The 21,645-nt window shown below is 37.7% G+C and overlaps 1 protein-coding gene across 1 annotated transcript in view; it reads right to left on the reverse strand.

The window, feature by feature from the left end:
• Positions 1-21,645, reverse strand: part of CCDC30 (coiled-coil domain containing 30) — a 100,583-nt gene that overhangs the window by 53,838 nt on the left and 25,100 nt on the right. The window contains exons 5-7 of the mRNA XM_046002431.1: positions 8,765-8,884; positions 7,334-7,471; positions 5,169-5,338 (exon numbers count right to left, since the gene is read on the reverse strand). Coding sequence (XP_045858387.1) covers positions 5,169-5,338; positions 7,334-7,471; positions 8,765-8,884 — 428 coding nt within the window. The remainder of the gene's footprint in view (positions 1-5,168; positions 5,339-7,333; positions 7,472-8,764; positions 8,885-21,645) is intronic.

A 21,645-nucleotide genomic window follows, 5' to 3' on the forward strand; every position in this document is an offset into this window, starting at 1 on the left:
TTGGGTTCAACTGCAAGTATACAGTGGGGGTAGGAGGAAAACTCCATTCATTCCAATATTTTTAAAACACCTACTATGTGTCAGGCATTGTTCTAGATACTGGGAACAGTCCAGAACAAGACAGATGGAACTCCATTCTTACCCCCCTTCCACCCATGTTATACATAAACAAAGACTGAGCAATTTTTAATACCATAAAGGTCACTTTCATAGCAACTACCTAGAACCCAAGTGTCCCAGCACCTTCTTGCCCTTGAGGTATTTGTGACTATGTCCTCTCCAGATTAGATTTACTGGTAACATCTGAGTTAGGAGACTTGGGACCTCCTATAGTCTTGATGATAACTTGCTAAGTATGAGACTGTGACCAAAATAGTCACTTCAGTTCTCTTGGTCTCAGAGACCTCTTCTGTGAAAGGAGAAGACCAGCTAAATAGCAGTGGTTTTCAAATATTTTAGCAGTGGCTCCTTTCTTGAAGTAAAATCTTATACAGATTTCCACATATGAAACAGATAAAGTAGGTCTTCTCTGGCTGAAATGTGATGGAGGGCTCCCAGTCCCACTCATCAGTCTTTCCTCATCTCCAAAGGCAGTTTCTGAGCCCCACAGAGAGCTCCTAGAGTTTTGGAAGGCTGAAGTGTGAAAACCACTAGAAGAAGATCTGCAGGTCCCACCTGTTCTAACATTCATTACTCTATAAGTAAAGCAACATACACAACAGAAAAACAAGACACAGTCCATTACCTTAAAGGAGCTAAAATCTAGCAGAAGAGATGTACTACAAGAATCAATCACCTTGGCTTATGGAGCGGCTTCTATGTGCATGGGACCATGCTAGGTGTGCTGTAACACTTTCTGCTTCTTTTCAGTGGAAGATTTTGGCTCATGGCTTTCTGGTATCTTCTTCATCCCAAATCCTACCATCATCCTGGAAGATTCCAAGGACCATACAGATCACCCCCCAATGCCTTGGCATCTCACTTCCTCAGTCTCCTTATCTCCTATTCTCTCCTCATCTCTCCCTCTTGGCCAACTACTTGAATAACCACACTACGGGGTATATCAGCAGCAAACACTTCACTTCTGAAATAACTAAAATCGGATATCCAGATTTCAGCTTTTTCTTTTTACATAATTTTTACATAAATACCTTCAATTCCTTGTCTCTTTTTCTAACAGCTCCCATTACTTGCTTCTTTATCCAATGTAGAGCCCAGTGTTTATCATCATCATCATCATCATCATCATCATCATCATCATCATCATCATTATTTAAGTAGGCTCCATTCAGGGCAGTGCAGGGGCTTAAACTCATGACACAGAGCAAGACCTGAGTTGAGCCACCCAGACACCCCAAGCCTAGTGTTCATTATTTTAATCACTGTCTAAATAAAATATTCGACTTTCTTCCCCCATTTCTTCCACTTCACTCATGTGACAAAACCTTAGCCCTGGACAAATCCAACTGTCTTTGCATGCCTATACCAAATGTTGTCCCACATATGTTCCCTTACATATTCTCAAAGACAAATGCCATATAAAGTTAGTCTCTAGCCTTAAGGGGGCCCGCAAGATTACCTGCCCTCCCTAGTAAGCTTTCCTTTCCAATTGCCACAGTTATTTCAAACTTTTTTTACTCTGATATTTCTATTACTCTCTTTCAGCACATGACTTTCTTTCCTACTTCACGGAGGACGCAAACTACCAAATAAGTACTTTGATTCCCTCTCAAGTTAAAAACTCACTTGGATTTCTGCCCATCCTCCCTTTCTTCGTCCTGTTACAATGGACCAGCTGGCCCATCTCCTAAGGCTAGTCCCCCTCTGGTATTTGGAATCCTAAACCTGTCCATCTGGGGACTCTTTCTCCGAATTTAAACATAACACATTTCCTCTTGCCTCAGCTCCATATTCCATTCTCTCCTTCACAACCAAATTTTTTGGACGGCATCCACACCCGCCATTATTATTACTTCCTCAAATTTCACTCACTCCTCAGTTCACTCCCATTTACCATCCCATGAGATGCGATCTAGGAAGCCATTTGTTTTTTGCTCTTCATTGGAACAACTCTTACTAAAGTCTTCAACCACATTCTTAAACCTGAATTAGTCACCTTTTGTTCTTTATTTTCTTGGCAATACATAACACTATTTACTATTTCTTCTTGAAACACTCTTCAATCTGGCTTCTGTAGCACACACTCTCTTGACTTTTCCTCACTTCTCTGGCTGTTTTGTCTAAGTCACCTTTGGGATAATTATTTTTGTCTCTTCTAGAGAGGCTTCCCTTACATTTCTACCTTTGGGTACTTTCATCAAGCAACTTACAGGACCATCTCATCCATCCAGGACTTCTGTACTTATTGATGATTTTCAAATTGACCTCCAGTCCAGGCTTCACTCTTGGCATGGCTGTTCTAAAGACTTCAAAGTCAACATATCAAAAGCTATACTCCTTTCACTCCTCCCTCAAAACTATGCTTCCTAACTCAATGGATGACACCTTCAAACCAGAAACTTGAAAGTCTTCCTTAATCTCTGCTGACACCCAAGTCCCTGCCTACCATTCCTTCTTCCTCATTTCCTATACTCATTAGTTCCTAAGTCTTGTTGATCCACTTCCATCCACTTTTCTCTAACCTCACCAACACTATCCTCTCTCCCCAGATTATAGCAACAGCTTCCAAACTAGCCTCACTACCTTCAGTATTATACGAACAATCTATTTCCCACACAGCAGACCAAGTAAACAGGCAAATCTGTTTTGGTCTCTTCCATGTTACTAAACACTGTGGGAGTTTCCTACTGTCCAAACTTCCCCATGTGGGTACTCATGTTCCCTCGTGACAGGGTCCCTGCTTACTTCCTCACTCTCATTGTCTCCTTCCCCTTTCTTCTCTTCACACACTGCACTGTAGCAGCCCCGAGGTCACCGAGTTCCTTAAACAAATCATGCCTTCTCTTGCACATGTCATATCCGCCCTGAAAATTACTCCCTCACTTTTTGCTTGGCCCTGGTTATCTGTATTTCAGGACTCAGTCTGTTACTTCCTTTAAGAATATTTTCTGGTTTCTTAGCCTGGCCAGGGCACCTCCTTTGTGCTCCTATAGTATCCAATACTGCTTTGTTTAATTGTCTATCTTCCCCCCACAGGATATATGGACCATGAAGATAAGAGCTATGTCTTATTATGGGGCACCTGGGTGGATCAGTGGATTAAGCCGCTGCCTTCGGCTCAGGTCATGATCTCAGGGTCCTGGGATCGAGCCCCACATCGGGCTCTCTGCTCTGCAGGGAGCCTGCTTACTTCTCTCTCTCTGCCTGCCTCTCTGCCTACTTGTGATCTCTCTCTGTCAAATAAATAAATTTAAAAAAAAAAACTTTTTTTAAAAAAAAGAGCTATGTCTTATTTTGTATCCTTAGTATCTCCCTACAGTACCTGGCACATGGTAGATATGCAATTTTACTGTCAAAAAATGGATCTGAGATAAATGGAGCCTGGGAAGTAGGGCACAGGAGATAAGTAAGCAAGGAAACATTCCAAGAAGAGAGAGGGAAGTATAGGGAGATACATAGACTTCTCACAGTCCCAGTGATAGGAAGTAATTTGGACCAAGTAAAGGAAACAGGTGGCAACAAGGAGCTCTTTAGAGAGAAGTCTAGTATCTTTATAATGGCAAGGTTCCCTACCACCAACTGAGTTAAGGCCACAGCCTTCCTCCCTGTGGCAAATATCCTTACCAATGATCCTATGTCAGCTGGGTGGATTTTTGTCAGCTTTGATAATTAATGTCAACATCTTCTCTGAAGATTGGCCACTTCAACTCCATTGCTACCTACTCAATCTAGGTCACTATCTCTTCACCTGTGGCTCATATCTGGATTAATTGGTCTATTTTTCTTCAGTTTATCTCTTCTAGAGAACTAGAACAATCTCCCTTAAAAACCTGGTAATACACCGTTCTAGTGCTCAAGAACAAGACTTCCACTTTCCCCTATAGCAAACCTAAATGCTGTGACCAAGTTTCTTGGCTCTTCACTCTTGTGACCACTATCATGCCTGTTCCCCACCATGTCTCCAATATGCTTTTCCCACTTCTGCAACTAGGTTTCATGACTGTGAATCTTGGACTTGGAGCGCATTCTAAAGTTAAAAGCAACTGTTAGGAAGGCATAAAATTCAGCAGTCCAAAACTAGCAAACAAACAAACAAAAAACTCTCCTACATTAAAACGTTCACAAAGATAGACCTTAGGCCACACCTAGACCATATTTTCCTAATTCACTGATGATGTATCCTTGAGTATATGGTATATAAGTCAAAGTTGCCATCTATTGTTCCTTCTGATGATCTAGTTCTAGGCTTTTGTCCAGACATAATTTGATTGCATCTATTCGATTTTGTGGCAGAGTAATACATTAGCCCAAAAGCTCAAAAGATTCTGTGAAAGATACTTCTGGTGAAAAAGCAGAAATACAAGAGTTTGAGGGCAAGATTAACAAAAAAGGAGGGAAAGAAGGAAGGGAGGGAGGGAGGGAAGTTTATAAAAAATGAACCATGAGAGACTATGGACTTGAGAGACTACTTGAGAGAATACAGACTCTGGGAAACAAACTGAGGATTTTAGAAGGAAAGGAGGTGGGGGAATGAGTGAGCCTGGTGATGGGTATTAAGGAGGGCACGGGTTGCATGGAGCACTGGGTGTTATAAGCAAACAATGAATCATGGAACAGTACATCAAAAACTAGTGATGAACTGTATGATGACTAACATAACATAATAAAAAAGAGAAGATTATCAAAATGATTATCAGATATGATGTTAAATAAAAGCAGCAAAAAATCTCTTGGCAGAGTATAGTTAAATTAGGACATTAACAGATTTCCTTAGTGAAACTAAGGGTTATTATCATTCCTTTTATTTTTCCATGCTTTCCAAATTTTCCTCAAAACACATAAATTTATTTTAAAAAGCAAGATAAGGTTTAAAAACGTAGTAACATATCAAAAGACAAACTCCTTGGGGAAAATGCTTGCTTATAATTAATTTTTCCACTCACACCATTTAGAAATGAATGTCAAATTCTTACAACGATCAAGCCAAATAAAGTAAGTGTATCTCTCCCCCCAAATAATTAATATGATATGGGACTTTCTCAATTTACCAGAGTTCCTCTTTCTCTTCCTTTGGACTTTGAATCTCTACTTCCAAAACTGTTAGTTTAGACACAAGATCTTTATAGATATTTTCACTTGCAATTAAATTAGCAGGTGCAGTATTTCTCCCTACAGTAAAATTATTTAATTGTTCAAATTCTTGTGAAAGCTTCAAGACCTATAAAGTGAGAAGACAAATATTCTATTTTGTATATGCTAATATATAATTATGAGAAAGTACATTGAGTCTATTAAATGTTTAAATAATTATTGACAAATAATATAAATCAACATCCTATTTGAAGTCATCTTCTAATTTAACTTAACACTTTGCTGTTGTAATGTAATCTAATCCATTTTTACCATAGGCATAAGGATGCATAAGTCCGTGGTTTTAAAGAAGGGTATCTATGGAGAAAGGAAGATAGAGGGAGAATGATAAAGCAAATGTGGTATACCATGCTAATACTGGAGGAGTGAAGGTACATGGGAATTCTTTGTACGATTTTTATAACTTTTCTGTAAGCCTGAAATTATTTCAAAATAAAAAGCTTTTTAAAAGAAAGAGCAAGGGAGAGTCAGATTACCAGGATAGTGATCTGAATCTCTTGTTTTTACATTATATTCCTGTTGCCACAGTTCATCTTCTGTTGCACTGTCCAGTGATATTTCATAAGACAAGATCCTTTAATTGTACAGTGTGATGACAACCCACTTTGCTGACAAGGTCCTCCAACAAAGCTTAGTTTAAGCTGTACCCCATGTATCTACCTTTCCAGGTAGCAAACCCCGTGTTCTGGACCTTTCCATCCCTAGGTCATATACTGTTTGATCCATGTCCCAATCCCTCAGCAGCGTGCACCCTGCTTTCAGGTAACAACTTCACAGAGGATAAATGAGGCCTGGGCTCAGTCCTTCATTTCACATGTGCTATGAAAATATAACCCAATATATTTTAGTTGTGTGTTCAAGCCTTCACTCCTTCCTACCTTTTTAATCAAGACCAAGGGAGTAACCAAGGAAGAGAATTTTCAGCCAGGAGTAGTTAATAAATGGGACTCCAGGAATCACCCTGCAGTCAACCTCTCCATCTAACTGTGGTCTGGTAGCCATTTTTATACTTGGGGAACATATTGGGGTCAGGACATTTAAACATTTTCCTAATTCTAAGTATGAACCTGATCTTCAGTATAACTGAAAAAATAAATGCTTTGATTTGAAGGCATAGGTTGAAGACACTGAAGTAAACTTTTGTTTGTTTTGTATTTCGGGGGGGTGGTAGTAAAGTACACATAACATAAAATTTACCATCTTAACCTTACACACTGAAGTGTGTCTTCAGTGGTATTAAATACATTCACAGGGTTGTGTGACCATCACCATCAACCATCCCTAGAACTCTTCATCTTATAAAACAAACTCTATACCTATTAAACAATAACTCGCCCTCACCCCTCCCCCAGCCCCCGAAACTACCATTACACTTCTTGTCTTTATGATTTTGACTACTCTAAGTACCTCACATAATTGGAATCACACAGTGTGTGTGTTTTTGTGATGGGCTTATTTCACTTGGTGTGATGTCCTCAAGATTTGTCCATGTTGTAGCATACTGCAGGATTTCCCTCCCCTTTTAAGTCTGAATAACTTTCCATTGTGTGTTACATACCACAATTCGTTATCTATTCATCCATCAAAAAACACTTGGGTTACTTCCACATTTCAGCTATTGTGAATAATGCTGCTATGAAAATGGGTGTGTAAATTATCTCTTCAAGGCCCTACTTTCAATTCTTTTGGGTGTATATCCAGATAGTGGAATTGCTGGATCATTTGGTAGTTCTATTTTTAAGTAAACCTTTCACATTATAATATGTACTCCAAAAATTAAACTGTTTGGAAACTGATTTAAAGTAAAAAATTAACAGCGTAATCCTAAGAGTGAAGACTGAAGTCTATTCAGAGATGCAGACTGGCTTATAACCTACACAATATGGCAATTTATTCTATAAATTATATAATTATATATATATATATATATATATATACTTATATAAGTAAAAGATATGCCAATTTCCAAGTCATCTTTTCCTGAAAATTAATTTCCTTTTATCTTATCCTAATAAAAGATAAAGTCAAACACTGAACATTTGAAGAATTAATTCAGTCTCACCTTTATTTCTAATTCAGAATTCTCTCTTTGTAGCTGGTTATATGTTTCTAAAAAATAGTCTCCGTTTTCTGACGCCCCTGGAATACTCTGAATTTCATTATAAAGGCATATAAGTTCTGACTTTGATTTTTGCAATCCCTGATTAAGAAATAAAGGTATTTAATAAAATAAGACTTTCCCATAAAAGGTATAATATTTCTAAATAGGAATCTTAGAATTCCTTTTGTTGTTTTAAATATTCCAACTTATTCTTCCGGCAGAACTACTTTCTTAATAATTAAAATTTACTTAAATCAATTCATTAAACTGAGCATTCCTAGTTTCTATCATTCACAGGTTGAAGGACGGGGTTTCTAGAGTCATTCCTACTTTCAGCAAGGCTTCTAGAAAGGCAAATTCTTCAGCAACTCCTGCATTAGTTATATTACCTGTTTTAAAATATATCTTTTTTTAAAAGTTACCTTTTACAGAACAACCATGCCTTTAATTTTGTGACAACCCCATGCAGTCGGGTTACTGTTACAGGCTCAGAGAGTGTAAGTGGCCTGCCTAAGTTCACATAGCTAGGAAGTGGTAAAGCTAAGATTCACCTGTCTGACCAACGTCAAACTCTGTGTTCTTAACTACAAAGTGTTCTGCCTTACTTAATAATGTATATTCAGTGACTTAATCAACTGATTTTTTTCTATATCTGTGAGAGAAAACACTTCACTTGTATGTAGATTCTTATCAAATTTCTACACTGATGATATGGAATATACATTTTGGTTGGTGGACAACTGGGACCTGAGAATCTGTGGTACCCTATGAAGGGAACAGGTGATATGAAATTTACTTTAGGAGAGGAGTTACTTGGTATTTTCCCAAAGGCCTGAGATCAGAAAGGGAAGACAGTGTTGATGAGGAAGGTGTGGGGCAAAAAGGAGAGAAAATGGAGAGTGGTCACCCAAAACCACAGGAAGAGGGCAAGGGGCATCAGTTTCCTACCTCATTGCATTGAAAATTCCTGTAGGTCATCAGGATGGGATTTGGGGCATTGCACTGGCTGTCACCCACCCTGCAAACTGATTAAGTGTCACCGTCCTCTAAATTGGTGATCTAGACTTCCATGGACTCACATCCAGGTCTCTCTTCCAAATACAGCCTGGTTGTCTCCTAATAGACCTTTCCGAGATGGTAGGACAAGCACTTAAAAGGAGAGACAAGTCCATGACTCTATGACCACCATGATAATCAAACACCTGCTACTTAAGGCCCCTCTTAGGCTGGTGCTGGAACTCAGCTTGTGGAAAGGACACTCACCCTATTATTACTAACAGAAACACGTATTCTATAGCTATGATTTAGTTGAAAACCAAAATAAATGGTAACATGAAATCTCTAAAGTAGGAATGCAAAAAGAGGGAAATAACATCCTGAGTGGCAAAATACCTCACTTTCAACTTTCAAAGCCTTCTGTATAGTAGTAAAATCAGATGCCAATTGCCTTCTCCTTTCTTCTGACAACTCACTTTCAAATATTTCAATTTTTTCTTGGCTCATTTTCAAAATCTGCAAAAAGCATTTTACATAATTAATTCTATATACAATAATCATGTTTAAGTTAAATCATGTATAAATTCTGATAATAGTAATTTCCTGCCTAACTCAATTATAAAGTCATCTAGGGGAGATATGAAGCTGGGAAAAGTAATTAATGGTACCAAGCTCATAAGAGACATTTTTCTCTCTGAGCCTCTTTCTCAATTATAAAATGGAGCTGATACTGTTCTATATATATTATAACCATCAGAGTAGGAATGAAGTGAGATTTTGAAAGTATTTTGTTAAGCAGCTATCAGATATAAAGTCTTGTTAAAATCTTTCCAGATTAATTGATAATAATAATTGCAATAACAATGAAAGTAACCACTAGTTTGTGCTTGCCATGTGTCAGACATCATGATACATGCTTTACTTCCATTATCTCATTTTGTTTTCCAGGACCGCTATGAAATTGGAATACATATATATGTATATATATAAAAATATATATAAATATGATTAAGTTACAGAATATATAATGTATTATATAAATATTTATATAAAGTCATATAATATATAAATATAATTAAGTTATATATTTATATAAATATAAGGTTATATAATATATAAAGATAATTAAGTTATATTCTATATATAATATGTAATTATATGTTTTATATATATATTTTTAAGATTTTATTTATTTATTCGACAGACAGAGATCACAAGTAGGCAGGGAGGCAGGCAGAGAGAGAGGAGGAAGCAGGCTCTCCGCGGAGCAGAGAGCCCGATGTGGAGCTCGATCCCAGGACCCTGGGATCATGACCTGAGCCGAAGGCAGAGGCTTAACCCACTGAGCCACCCAGGTACCCCATATGTATATTTTTTAAACAGAGAACAGAGGTGAGGCTCAGCTATATTAGATATTTTTCCCAAGACCAGCACTGGGATTCAAACCAAATTTAACTTATAAGCCCTTACTTTTAATATCTACTCTATTTGAACTTACCAAAGCATATTTTCTCTTTTTACAAGAGATTTAATTGAGGTCAAAATGCAATTTGGTGGCTACGGACTGAGAACTGAGTCAATTCTCATAATACTACCATCAAGCCGCAGACCCTTCTTGTTGGTCAGAGCACACCTGTCAGGTGAACTAACTACTCCTTTGTACCATCCCACTAGGGAGCAGCATGAAATTGATAGGTCTCTACTCTCCAGCTTGGGAAACCAAGAATGATTTGTGGGAAAAGTCTTACTGGTCTTGTTCTATTTACCAACAGTGGAACACTAAGTCCGTTACTTAACTTAGACTCAGTTTTGTCATCAGAAAAATGAGAACAATGATGCCTACGCACATGTGGGCACCTCACTTACAGCAATACTCTGTAAATGGTGGTTTGTGTTATTGGGTTGTTGTGAATTTTCACGTTTACTCAGTTGCAAGGCAGTACCTTTAAACCACCCTTCCAATTTCAACACACTAGTTAATCCAAAATATATTTTACCGGGCTCCTTCCTAACTGACCTGTAACCACTAATTACAATCACAGGATGTAGGTTTACCATTCCTGCAGGTGTATTTTCTCCCTTTGCCTATATTCAGCTATTCTTAAGCAACTTATGCATCTTATGGAGTGTGCCTCAACTGAATTAACAGCTGTCACTGGAAATGACCTTTTTAATGTCTTACCTCATTTAAATCTTGTACTTGCACTGTCTCTTGATTTTTCATACGGGGTTCTCTGCTGTTTTCCTGTATTACTGATAACTCAGGCTCTAAGAGGGGAGTCTTAATCCAAATAAATCATCAGTTAAAATACAAACATACATGTGTTATTCTAAAAAAATACTGAAAAAGTAAGCTATAGGTTTTAAGCATCCTTCCCTGAAGCTACAACTTGAAAACTTTCTGTCCCAACAAATTTCACCTCCTGTTTGGTCTTGGATTCTTTGGAGAGTGGCTTTATGAAGTGTTCGAGCCCTCACTGCTGTTTGGCAGCTGAACCAAAGGAACCAAGTGTTAGAAAAATATACTACAGGATCTTCCTTGTCCTGATGTAAGTTGCTAATGTGCCCTTTTTTTTTTTTTTCACTTTTGGAAAGTAACGTTTCATTATAGATTTGGCCCAATAACAAAGCTATAGGCAAAGGAAGCTTCTGAGTATTTAGATGTAATTTAGAAATAGAAGACAACAACATAGATACTACTTTTTCTAAGAATTCAGTTTCAACAGAATCTTCAATTAAGTTTTTAGTTTAGTTCAGAGACGAAAACACTCATCTACTTAAGCTGAAGAGGAAAGCGTTGATCCACCAAAGAGTTCTACCCTAATTAAAGTCTGGAGAAAAGTATTCTGGGGCTTTGCTGGTCCTTCTGGATTCATATTTACTGCCACATATGTATTAAATTAAACAACAGGTTTTCCAAAAATTAATTTGTTTGTTATTAATAAACTAATATTTATTGATATTAATAAATATAATTATTACTAGTATCAGTAATTTACCTTTCTTGTGTTTAATAGGAAGTGATGGGTTAGAAAGAATGGGACAAGCAACAGTAAAAATGGATGCTGAAACCCCAGTGTAACTTTTACAACTCTTCTTGTCTGGGGGTATAGAAAAAAGACCTGGTTAAGAATTAGGTCAACTTCCTAGCAGCACTGGGCAAGGACATAGGAAAGGGTATAGTTTTCCCTCAGGACAGTTTCTCCCCTTCTCCAGCCCCCCTTTGTCCTGATGGACGTTTCTGCAGGTCCACAGATGAATGCTGATGCATTCAGCACTCAAGGCAAGAATCTCCTTGGCTCCACCCTATCACCTGAGATGCCCCAGTGCCAAGTGCGAGAACCACCATTTCAACCCTTAAAAATGAAAACTCCTGTCATTTCCTTCATGTTTTCCTTTGTGTAATTCAGTATAAGATCATGTATTTTAATGCTATAATTTTTAAAAGATACTTTTCAAAAGAATATATATGTGAAATTTAATATAATTTGTGGCATATTAATGATGGTTATGTATTTAGGCAATGTATGTCCTTTGTGTACTGCATGGTGACCAAAGTCTAAAGCAGGAGAATGCAGCAGAGGGGCAGCAAATACTGTAAGAAATGAGCAGTGGGAGAAAGAGAGCTATGGGTAGCTGATGGGCGCCTACCTCACCTGTCAGGCAGCAGTAAGCAAAGGGAAGCTACCAGACTTGCTAGGGAATTGCCCCACTGGCATGGGGTAGCCACCAACGACTCTGGAGAAAGGTGTAACAGCTCAGAATTTTCCACTTTCAGTGTTCTACTGCCCCAAAGGTGGGGATCATCTAATCCTCTGAAGCAAACTGTGCCTCCCGGGCGCAGTGTGACAAGTGCTACTACCATCCCCACCACATGCCTGCACTCTGCCTACGCCCTCTCGCAGGCACAGTCTGTGGGGTGGCAGGTGAAGGCAGTGGGCAGGATGGAACATGTGCAGTCACCACCTCCAGGTGGGCATGATTTATGTGCTCAGTGTGGAGCATGTTGTAACCCCCCAGGAGGTATAATTAGTCCCCTATATAAACCCTCCATAAATCCTCATTAGAGTTGACATGATGTATTGTGATGAGCCCTGGGTGTTATATGCAACTAATGAATCATTGAATAATACATCAAAAACTAATGATGTACTATATGTTAGCTAATTGAACATAAAAAAAAAGAAGAGTTGATCTGATGTCCATAATCAGCTCTAAGTCCAGACAAACCCAGAACAACTCCTAGGTCTGCCTCTCACTTTGTTCAAATCCCTTTAAGTTCTCTCAACTATGAAATGGGAATAGTCCTACTTACCTTGGGGAGGGCTGTTACGTGGATTATTGGGATATGTAAACATGTCATGGCATATGAGAGATGCTCAAAATATTGTGGCTATTATAATTCCTTTTAAAATTTAACTTGTTTATTTGACAGAAAGAGAAAGGGCACAAACAGGATGAGTGGCAAGCAGAGGGAGTTGAGCAGGGAGCCCTATGTGGGACTTCATCCCAGGACTCTGGGATCATGACCAGAGCCGAAGGCAGATGCTGAACCGACCATGCCACTCAGGCACCCCAGCTATTATCATTCTTATCAGATACCTAGAATTTCTTCTTTTCAAGCATTTTCTCTGAGAATATGCATATTAGCAGCATTAAGATGGTCTAATTAGTGGTAAATCTGTCTACATATAGAAATAAGTAAGGAATACAGGTCATTGTCTTGAGGAGTCTGCACAATTTAAGGGACTGGTTTTCTAAATTATTTGTCCTTTTAAAGTCACCCCCTCCCATTTATTTTCAAAAGAATTCTTATGGGGAAACTGTCTACAGGGAGCCCAGAAATGGAGGCCTCTCTGGTTGATGTGGAGGCAGCAGACCTAGAACTCTGCATCTGTGGAACATCAAAGATCCTTGAAACACAGTTTGAAAATCACAGTGGCAAAAACATGGGTTTTGTAGTCAGTTGAGATTTGAAATCTTCAGGGCACCTGGGTGGCTCAGCTAGTTAAGCATCTCCCTTTGGCTCAGGTTTTATCCCAGAGTCCTGGGATCAAGCCCCACATCGGGTTCTCTGCTCAGCAGGGAGCCTGGGTCTCTCTCTCCCTCTGCCTGCTCTTCCCCTTCCTTGTGCCCTCAATATCTCTCTCTGTATAAAAGAAAAGAAGAAAGAAAGAAAGAAATTTGAAATCTTTACATTTATGAATTTGTAATCTTTGTTTCCTCACCTATGCAGGGAGGTGAATGATACTTGTCTCCCAGAATTTTCTGTTAACATTAAATGAGTTATATCAAACCCACAGCAGAGTCATTACAACATTGTGTAGGCACTGAAATCTTAGTTTCCATCCTCTAACTTCCTTTTTGTAGGAAACAGAAAGTAAAGTAGTAAGAGACCAGGAATGATGGTATGAGGCACCCACACACTCACTTAAAAGCTGAAGATCCATGCTGAGGGGAGCATGGCCTTGCATCAAGATCTGAAACTCCTAACCTACTAATTACAGCACTCAGTTCACTCAATTCCATAGCTGAGAATGAGCCCTTAGTGAATACTTAGTGATATCTCCATTGTCTGGCGCTAAACTTGATTGAGAAAGCTTGAGTCTTTTTTCTTCATGGAAGATCAAGAGAGAACTTTGATCATAAAAATCTATTTAGTATTATTTTAGAAATCACATATTTCAAGTCTTGATGACAAAGTAAAGAAAGCAGCCTAGAAGACTGAGATTACACAAAGAAAAAACTTCTGGTACTTAAAATCAAACATGAGAGGGATATGTATGATCTCTTTTCTAAACTTGTTTTAAAATATGACATATACTCATTTATTCAGAAGGTCATAGACGACATCTATCATAGAGGAGGTGAATTAACCAGTCACTCTCCAAGGATCTTTTCTACCATCAAGAATTCTGTGACACAGAGGGCCACATGGCAGTGTACCACTGGTAGGTATCTCTCCCTTCAGGAAAGAACTTGGCACACTCTTCCCAGGCAGCCTCCAATGAACAACTAAGCATGGTGGGGATAGTAAGACCTGTCCATTTCTGGTTAATGTGGAATTCCTTCACAGGAATTCCAAAGCCCTACTGGTCTGAATGAGACTTCTCAGAGTTATGCCACAGTCTGAGGCTCTTCCTATCCAATCTTCCTTCCTTTCCCCTTTTTAATGGGTATCAGACCTGCATCATGAGCTTAAAGGCTTTAGTAGCCCACAGCTGCCATTCCCTTGATCCTTCTCAGGTACCACCCCCAATAACTCTCTTGTAATTCTAGGTTTGTTTTGGTCCTGGTTCCCAGATCAGCCTCCTCCCAGTGGATATATGGGTAACTGAAAAAGGAATGGATCACAGACATGGTCACCATGAAAGACAAAAGAAAATGATAGCTTGTTTGAAGACATGAATATAACCATCCAAGAAGCTCACTGAACTGCAAGAAGAATTAAATCAAAGAGACCCACACTGAGACATATTATAAGTTGGCCACTGAAAGCCAAAGATAAAGAGATAATCTTGAATGCAGCAAGAGAGAAGTAACTTGTCACTTACAGGAGATCCTCAGTAACATTACCAGCAGATTTCTCATCTGAAACTTTGGGGACCAGAAGGCAGTGGGCTGATATATTCAAAATGCTAAAAGAAAAAAAAACTATCGGCCTAGAATTCTATAACCAGCAAAACTGTCCTTTCAAGAGTGAGAATCAAACTAAGACATTCACAGATAAACAAGAGCTGAGGGAGTTTGTCACTGCTAGACCCACCCTGTGAGAAATCCTAAAAGCAGTCCTGCAGGTTGAAATGAAAAGACACCAGACAGTAACTCAAAGCCATATGAAGAGAAACATCTCAGTAAAAGTAAATATATGGAAATGAAAAAGCTAGTGTTATAGTAACAGTAAAACTCCAATTTTGTTCTTTACATGACTTAAGAGATTGATATACTGCTTTAAAAATTATTATTAGCCTAAAACCTAGTATTATTGAAAATTTCATTCTAATTCTATAATTCAGTTTCTATGTAATTTAAGAGACTAATACATTTTAAAAAGCAATTATTAATTCATGCTTTTTGATACACAATATATAAAGATGTAATTTTGTGGGGCGCCTGGGTGGCTCAGTCATTAAGCCTCTGTCTTAAGCTCAGGTCATGATCCCAGGATTCTGGGATCGAGCTCTGCATTGGGCTTCCTGCTCAGTGGGAAGCCTGCTTCTCCCTCTCCCACTCCCCCTGCTTGTGTTCCCTCTCTCGTTGTCTCTCTCTGTCAAATAATTTTTTTTTAAATCTTTAAAAAACTCTCAAAAAAAAGATTTAATTGTGTGATGTCAATTACTGAGAACAAAGCTGTAAATGAGCAAAGTTTTTGCATATTATTAAAGTTGAGCTGACATAAATTCAAATTAAAGTATTATAACTTTAGCATGTTAAATGCAATCCCTATGGTAACTGCAAAGAACATAGTTACGGAATATACTCAAAAGGGAATGAAAAGGAATTAAAACATTTTATTACCAAAAAAATCAACTACATACAAGAGAGACACATACGCAGGAAATGAGGAAAACAAAAAGCTATATGGTACATAGAAACAAATGGTGAAATGATAGAAGTCCTACTTTAATAATTACTTTAAATGTAAGGTAATCTCTCTGATCAAAGACAGACATTGGGATCATGGATAAAAACACATGTTCCAACCATATACTGTCCACAGAGGATTCACTTTAGATCCAAAGATGCAAAGAAGGTGCAAGCAAAAGTATGCAAATAGTAACCAAAAGAGGGCAAGGCTAATAAAACTAATATCAGAGAAAATAGATTTTAAATCAAAAAAGATTACAAGATACAAAGAAGGGCATCATATATTAATACAAGTTTCAATACAGTAATAAGATATAACAGTACCTAATCACCAACCAAAATATATAAGGCAAAATTGGCCAAATTAAAAGAAGACGTAGACATTTCTACAATAAGAGTTGGAAACTTCAATACCCCACTTTCAATAATGGATGGAACAGATATAAGTAAGGAAATAGAGGACTTAACACAATAAACAACAATATCTAACAGACATATATAGAACACTCTACTCAATGACAACAAAATACTCTTCCCAAGTGCACACAAGACATTCTCCAGGGTAGACCATATTTTAGGTGATAGATCAAGTCTTAATAGATACAAAATGTCTTCTCCAACTACAGTAGGATGGAGACAGATTTAATAACAGAAGGAAAACTAGAAATGTCATATATACATATATATGTATATACATCTATATAGAAAAATTAAACAACTACTCTTTTTTTTAAGATTTTATTTATTTATTTGACAGACAGAGATCACAAGTAGGCAGAGAGGCAGGCAGAGACAGAGAGAGGGGGAAGCAGGCCCCCCGCCGAGCAGAAAACCTGATGCGGGGCTCAATCCCAGGACCCCGGGACCATGACCCAAGCTGAAGACAGAGGCCCTAACACACTGAGGCACCCAGGCACCCCTAAACAAATATTCTTAAACAACCAATGGATAAAGAAGAAATCACAAGAGAGATCAGGAAATATCCAGATATGAATGAAAATAAAACATGCAACTACAACATTCAAAACTTAGGGGATGTAATGAAAGATGTGCTAAGGGGGAAATTTATAGCTATAAATGCTTACATTAAAGAATGAGAAAGATCTGAAATCAACAACCTAACTTTATGATTTAAAGAAGTATAAAAAGAACAACAAATTAAGTCCAAACACAGCAAAAAGAAATAATGAGAGTCAGAGCACAGATAAAATATAGAAAAATACAGAAAATCAGTGAAACAAGAAGTTGGTTCTTTGAAAAGATCAAAATTGACAAACCTTTAGCTAGAATAACTAAGGAAAAAAGAGAACACTCAAATTACTAACATAAAAGTTAAGAGTACATTCTTACAAATTTTACAGATAAAAAAGCATAGAAGAAAGTACTTTGAACAATTGTACACCAATAAACTGGATAACCTACATGAAATGGATGAATTCCTAGAAACAAAAAAACCAACAAAGACCAGGGACACAGGGGTGCCTGGGTGGCTCAGTGGGTTAAGCCTCTGCCTTCGGCTCAGGTCATGATCTCAGGGTCCTCAGATTGAGCCCCACATCAGGCTCTCTGCTCAGCGGAGAGCCTGCTTCCTCCTCTCTCTCTGCCTGCCTCTCTGCCTGCTTGTGATCTCTCTCTCTGTCAAATAAATAAATAAAATCTTAAAAAAAAAAAAAAGACTGTGGACACATATGTGGTTCAATCAGTTAAGTGTCTGCCTTCGGCTCAAGTCATGATCCCAGGGGCCTGGGATCAAGTCTCACATCAGACTCCTTGCTCAGCGGGGAGCCTGCTTCTCCCTCTGCCTGCTGCTCCCACTGCTTGTGCTCTCTCTTTCTCTCGAACAAATAAATAAAATCTTTAAAAAAGAAAAGACAGAATCATGCTATAACTAGTAGGATACTGACTCAGTAATCAAACAGCTCAGGTACAAAGAAAAGCCCAGATCTGATGACCTCACTGGTAAATTCTACCAAACATTCAAAATAGAATGAACACCAATCCTTCTCAAACTTCTCCCAAAACTTGAAAGGGAAGAAACACTTTATAACTCATCCTGTGAGACCAGCTTACCCTGACATTAAAGTCAGACAAAGATAAAAAATGGAAGAAAAAAACACAGACTAGGATCCCTTATGAGCATTGATACAAAAATTCTCAACAAAATATCAAATTAACACCACATTAGAAGGGTTATACACCATGACCAAGTGAAATTTAGTCCTGAAATTTAAGTATGGTTCAACATACAGAAGTCGATCAATGTAATATACCACTTTAAAAGTATGAGGGAACATTGACATGAACACCCTTTCATGAATAAAAAAATATGAAATAAACTAGGAATAGGAGAAAACTATCTCAACATAATAAGAAATTTTTAAGAAACCTACAGTGAACATCATAGTCAATGGTCAAGGATTAAAAGCTTTTCCTATAAGATCAGAAACAAATCTTTCACCACTTCTATTCAACATAGTATTGGAAATTCTAGTCAGAGGAATTAAGCAATGAAAAGAAAGACATCCAAATTAGAAAGGAAGAAGAAAAATTATCTCTATTTGCAGATGATATTATCTTATGTAGAAAACCTTAAAGATTCTACAAACAGACATAACAAATGAATTTACCAAGTAACAAGATACAAAATCAACACACTTCTACACACTAACAACAAGGCAATCCGAAAAGGAAATTGCAAAAACACTTCCATTTATAATAGCATCAAAAAGAATAAAATAGTTAGGAATCAACTTAATCAAGGAGATGAAAGACTTGTACAGTGAAAACTACAAGACATTGCTGAAAAAAATTAAAGAAAACAAACAGAAACATATTCCATGTTCATGAATTGGAAGACTTAACATGGTTAAGATGTCAATACTACCCAAAAGATCTACAGAGTCAATGCAGTTTCTATCAAAATCCCAATGTCATTTTTGCAGAAATAGAAAAATCCATCCTAAAAGTCATGGAATCTCAAGGTATGCTGAAACCATCTTGGAAAAGAACAAAGCTTCAGGAGTCATATTTCCAGATTTTAAAATTTACTACAAAGCCAGAGTAGTCAAAATAGTGTGGTACAGGCCAAAACACAGACAAATAGACCAATGGAACAGAATACTGAGACCAAAAATTAACCTTCATGCATATGGTTAAACGATTTCTGACAAGTGTGCCAAGACCATTCAATAGGAAAAGGCCAGGCTTCTCAACAAATGATGCTGGAATAACTGAATATCCATATGCAAAAGAAGGAAGTTGTACGTTAACAGCAAATATAAAGAGTAACTCAAAATGGATCAAAGATTTAAGTGCAAGACTTAAAACTGTAAAACTCATAGAAGAAAAAATGGGAAAAGCTTTACAACATTGGATTTGGCAATGATTTCTTGGATATTATACCAAAAGCACAGATAATAAAACAAAAAATGGACAAACTAGACTTCACAAATTTTAGAATTTTTTTGTGCATCAATACAGTGAAAAGGAAACCTATGGAATGGAAAAAGATTTTCCATTCCAGTTATATATTGATAAGGGATTCATATAATCAAAATATGTAAAGAACTCCTAAAACTCAACAGCATAAAAACAACATGAGTTAAAAATAGGCAAAGAACATTTTCACATATTTATTCTTCTCATCCAGGAGCATGGAACATTTTTCCATTTCTTTATGTCTTCCTCAATTTCTTTCATGAGTACTTTTATAGTTTTCTGCATATAGATTCTTAGCCTCTTTGGTTAGGTTTATTCCTAGGTATCTTATAGTTTTGGGTGAAATTGTAAATGGGATTGACTCCTTAATTTCTCTTTCTTCTGTCTTGTTGGTGTACAGAAATGCAACTGATTTATGTGCATTGATTTTATATCCTGACACTTTACTGAATTCCTGTACAAGTTCTAGTAGTTTTGGAGTGGAGTCTTTTGGGTTTTTCACATATAGTATCATATCATCTGCGAAGAGTGATAGTTTGACTTCTTCTTTGCTGATTTGGATGCCTTTAATTTCCTTTTGTTGTCTGATTGCTGAGGCTAGGACTTCTAGTACTATGTTGAATAGCAGTGGTGATAATGGACATCCCTGCCGTGTTCCTGACCTTAACGGAAAAGCTTTCAGTTTTTCTCCATTGAGAATGATATTTGCAGTGGGTTTTTCATAGATGGCTTTGATAATATTGAGGTATGTGCCCTCTATCCCTACACTTTGAAGAGTTTTGATCAGGAAGGGATGCTGTACCTTGTCAAATGCTTTTTCAGCATCTACTGAGAGTATCATATGGTTCTTGTTCTTTCTTTTATTAATGTGTTGTATCACATTGATTGATTTGCGGATGTTGAACCAACATTGCAGCCCTGGAATAAATCCCACTTGGTCGTGGTGAATAATCCTTTTAATGTACTGTTGAATCCTATTGGCTAGTATTTTGGTGAGAATTTTTGCATCTGTGTTCATCAAGGATATTGGTCTGTGTGAAAATGTCCAGGCTACCTAAAGCAATCTACACATTTAATGCAATCCCTATCAAAATACCATCCATTTTTTTCAAAGAAATGGAACAAATAATCCTAAAATTTATATGGAACCAGAAAAGACCTCGAATAGCCAAAGGAATATTGAAAAAGAAAGCCAAAGTTGGTGGCATCACAATTCCAGACTTCAAGCTCTATTACAAAGCTGTCATCCTCAAGACAGCATGGTACTGGCACAAAAACAGACACATAGATCAATGGAACAGAATAGAGAGCCCAGAAATAGACCCTCAACTCTATGGTCAACTAATCTTCGACAAAGCAGGAAAGAATGTCCAATGGAAAAAAGACAGCCTCTTCAATAAATGGTGCTGGGAAAATTGGACAGCCACATGCAGAAAAATGAAATTGGACCACTTCCTTACACCACACATGAAAATAGACTCAAAATGGATAAAGGACCTCAATGTGAGAAAGGAATCCATCAAAATCCTTGAGGAGAACACAGGCAGCAACCTCTTCGACCTCAACCGCAGCAACATCTTCCTAGGAACATCGGCAAAGGCAAGGGAAGCAAGGGCAAAAATGAACTATTGGGATTTCATCAAGAGCAAAAGCTTTTACACAGCAAAGGAAACAGTTAACAAAACCAAAAGACAGCTGACAGAATGGGAGAAGATATTTGCAAACGACATATCAGATAAAGGGCTAGTATCCAAAATCTATAAGGAACTTAGTAAACTCAACACCCAAAGAACAAACAATCCAATCAAGAAATGGGCAGACTTGTTAATTTTAGCCATTCTGACTGGTGTGAGGTGATATCTCATTGTGGTTTTGATTTGTATTTCCCTGATGCCGAGTGACGTGGAAATGACAGATGCTGGAGAGGATGTGGAGAAAGGGGAACCCTCCTCCACTGTTGGTGGGAATGCAAGCTGGTGCAACCACTCTGGAAAACAGCATGGAGGTTCCTCAAAATGTTGAAAATAGAACTACCCTATGACCCAGCAATTGCACTACTGGGTATTTACCCTAAAGATACAAACATAGTGATCCGAAGGGGCACGTGTACCCGAATGTTTATAGCAGCAATGTCTACAATAGCCAGACTATGGAAAGAACCTAGATGTCCATCAACAGATGAATGGATCAAGAAGATGTGGTATATATACACAATGGAATACTATGCAGCCATCAAAAGAAATGAAATCTTG

Source organism: Meles meles, chromosome 1, assembly GCF_922984935.1.
Source record: "Meles meles chromosome 1, mMelMel3.1 paternal haplotype, whole genome shotgun sequence".
Classification (NCBI taxonomy): Eukaryota; Metazoa; Chordata; class Mammalia; order Carnivora; family Mustelidae; genus Meles; species Meles meles.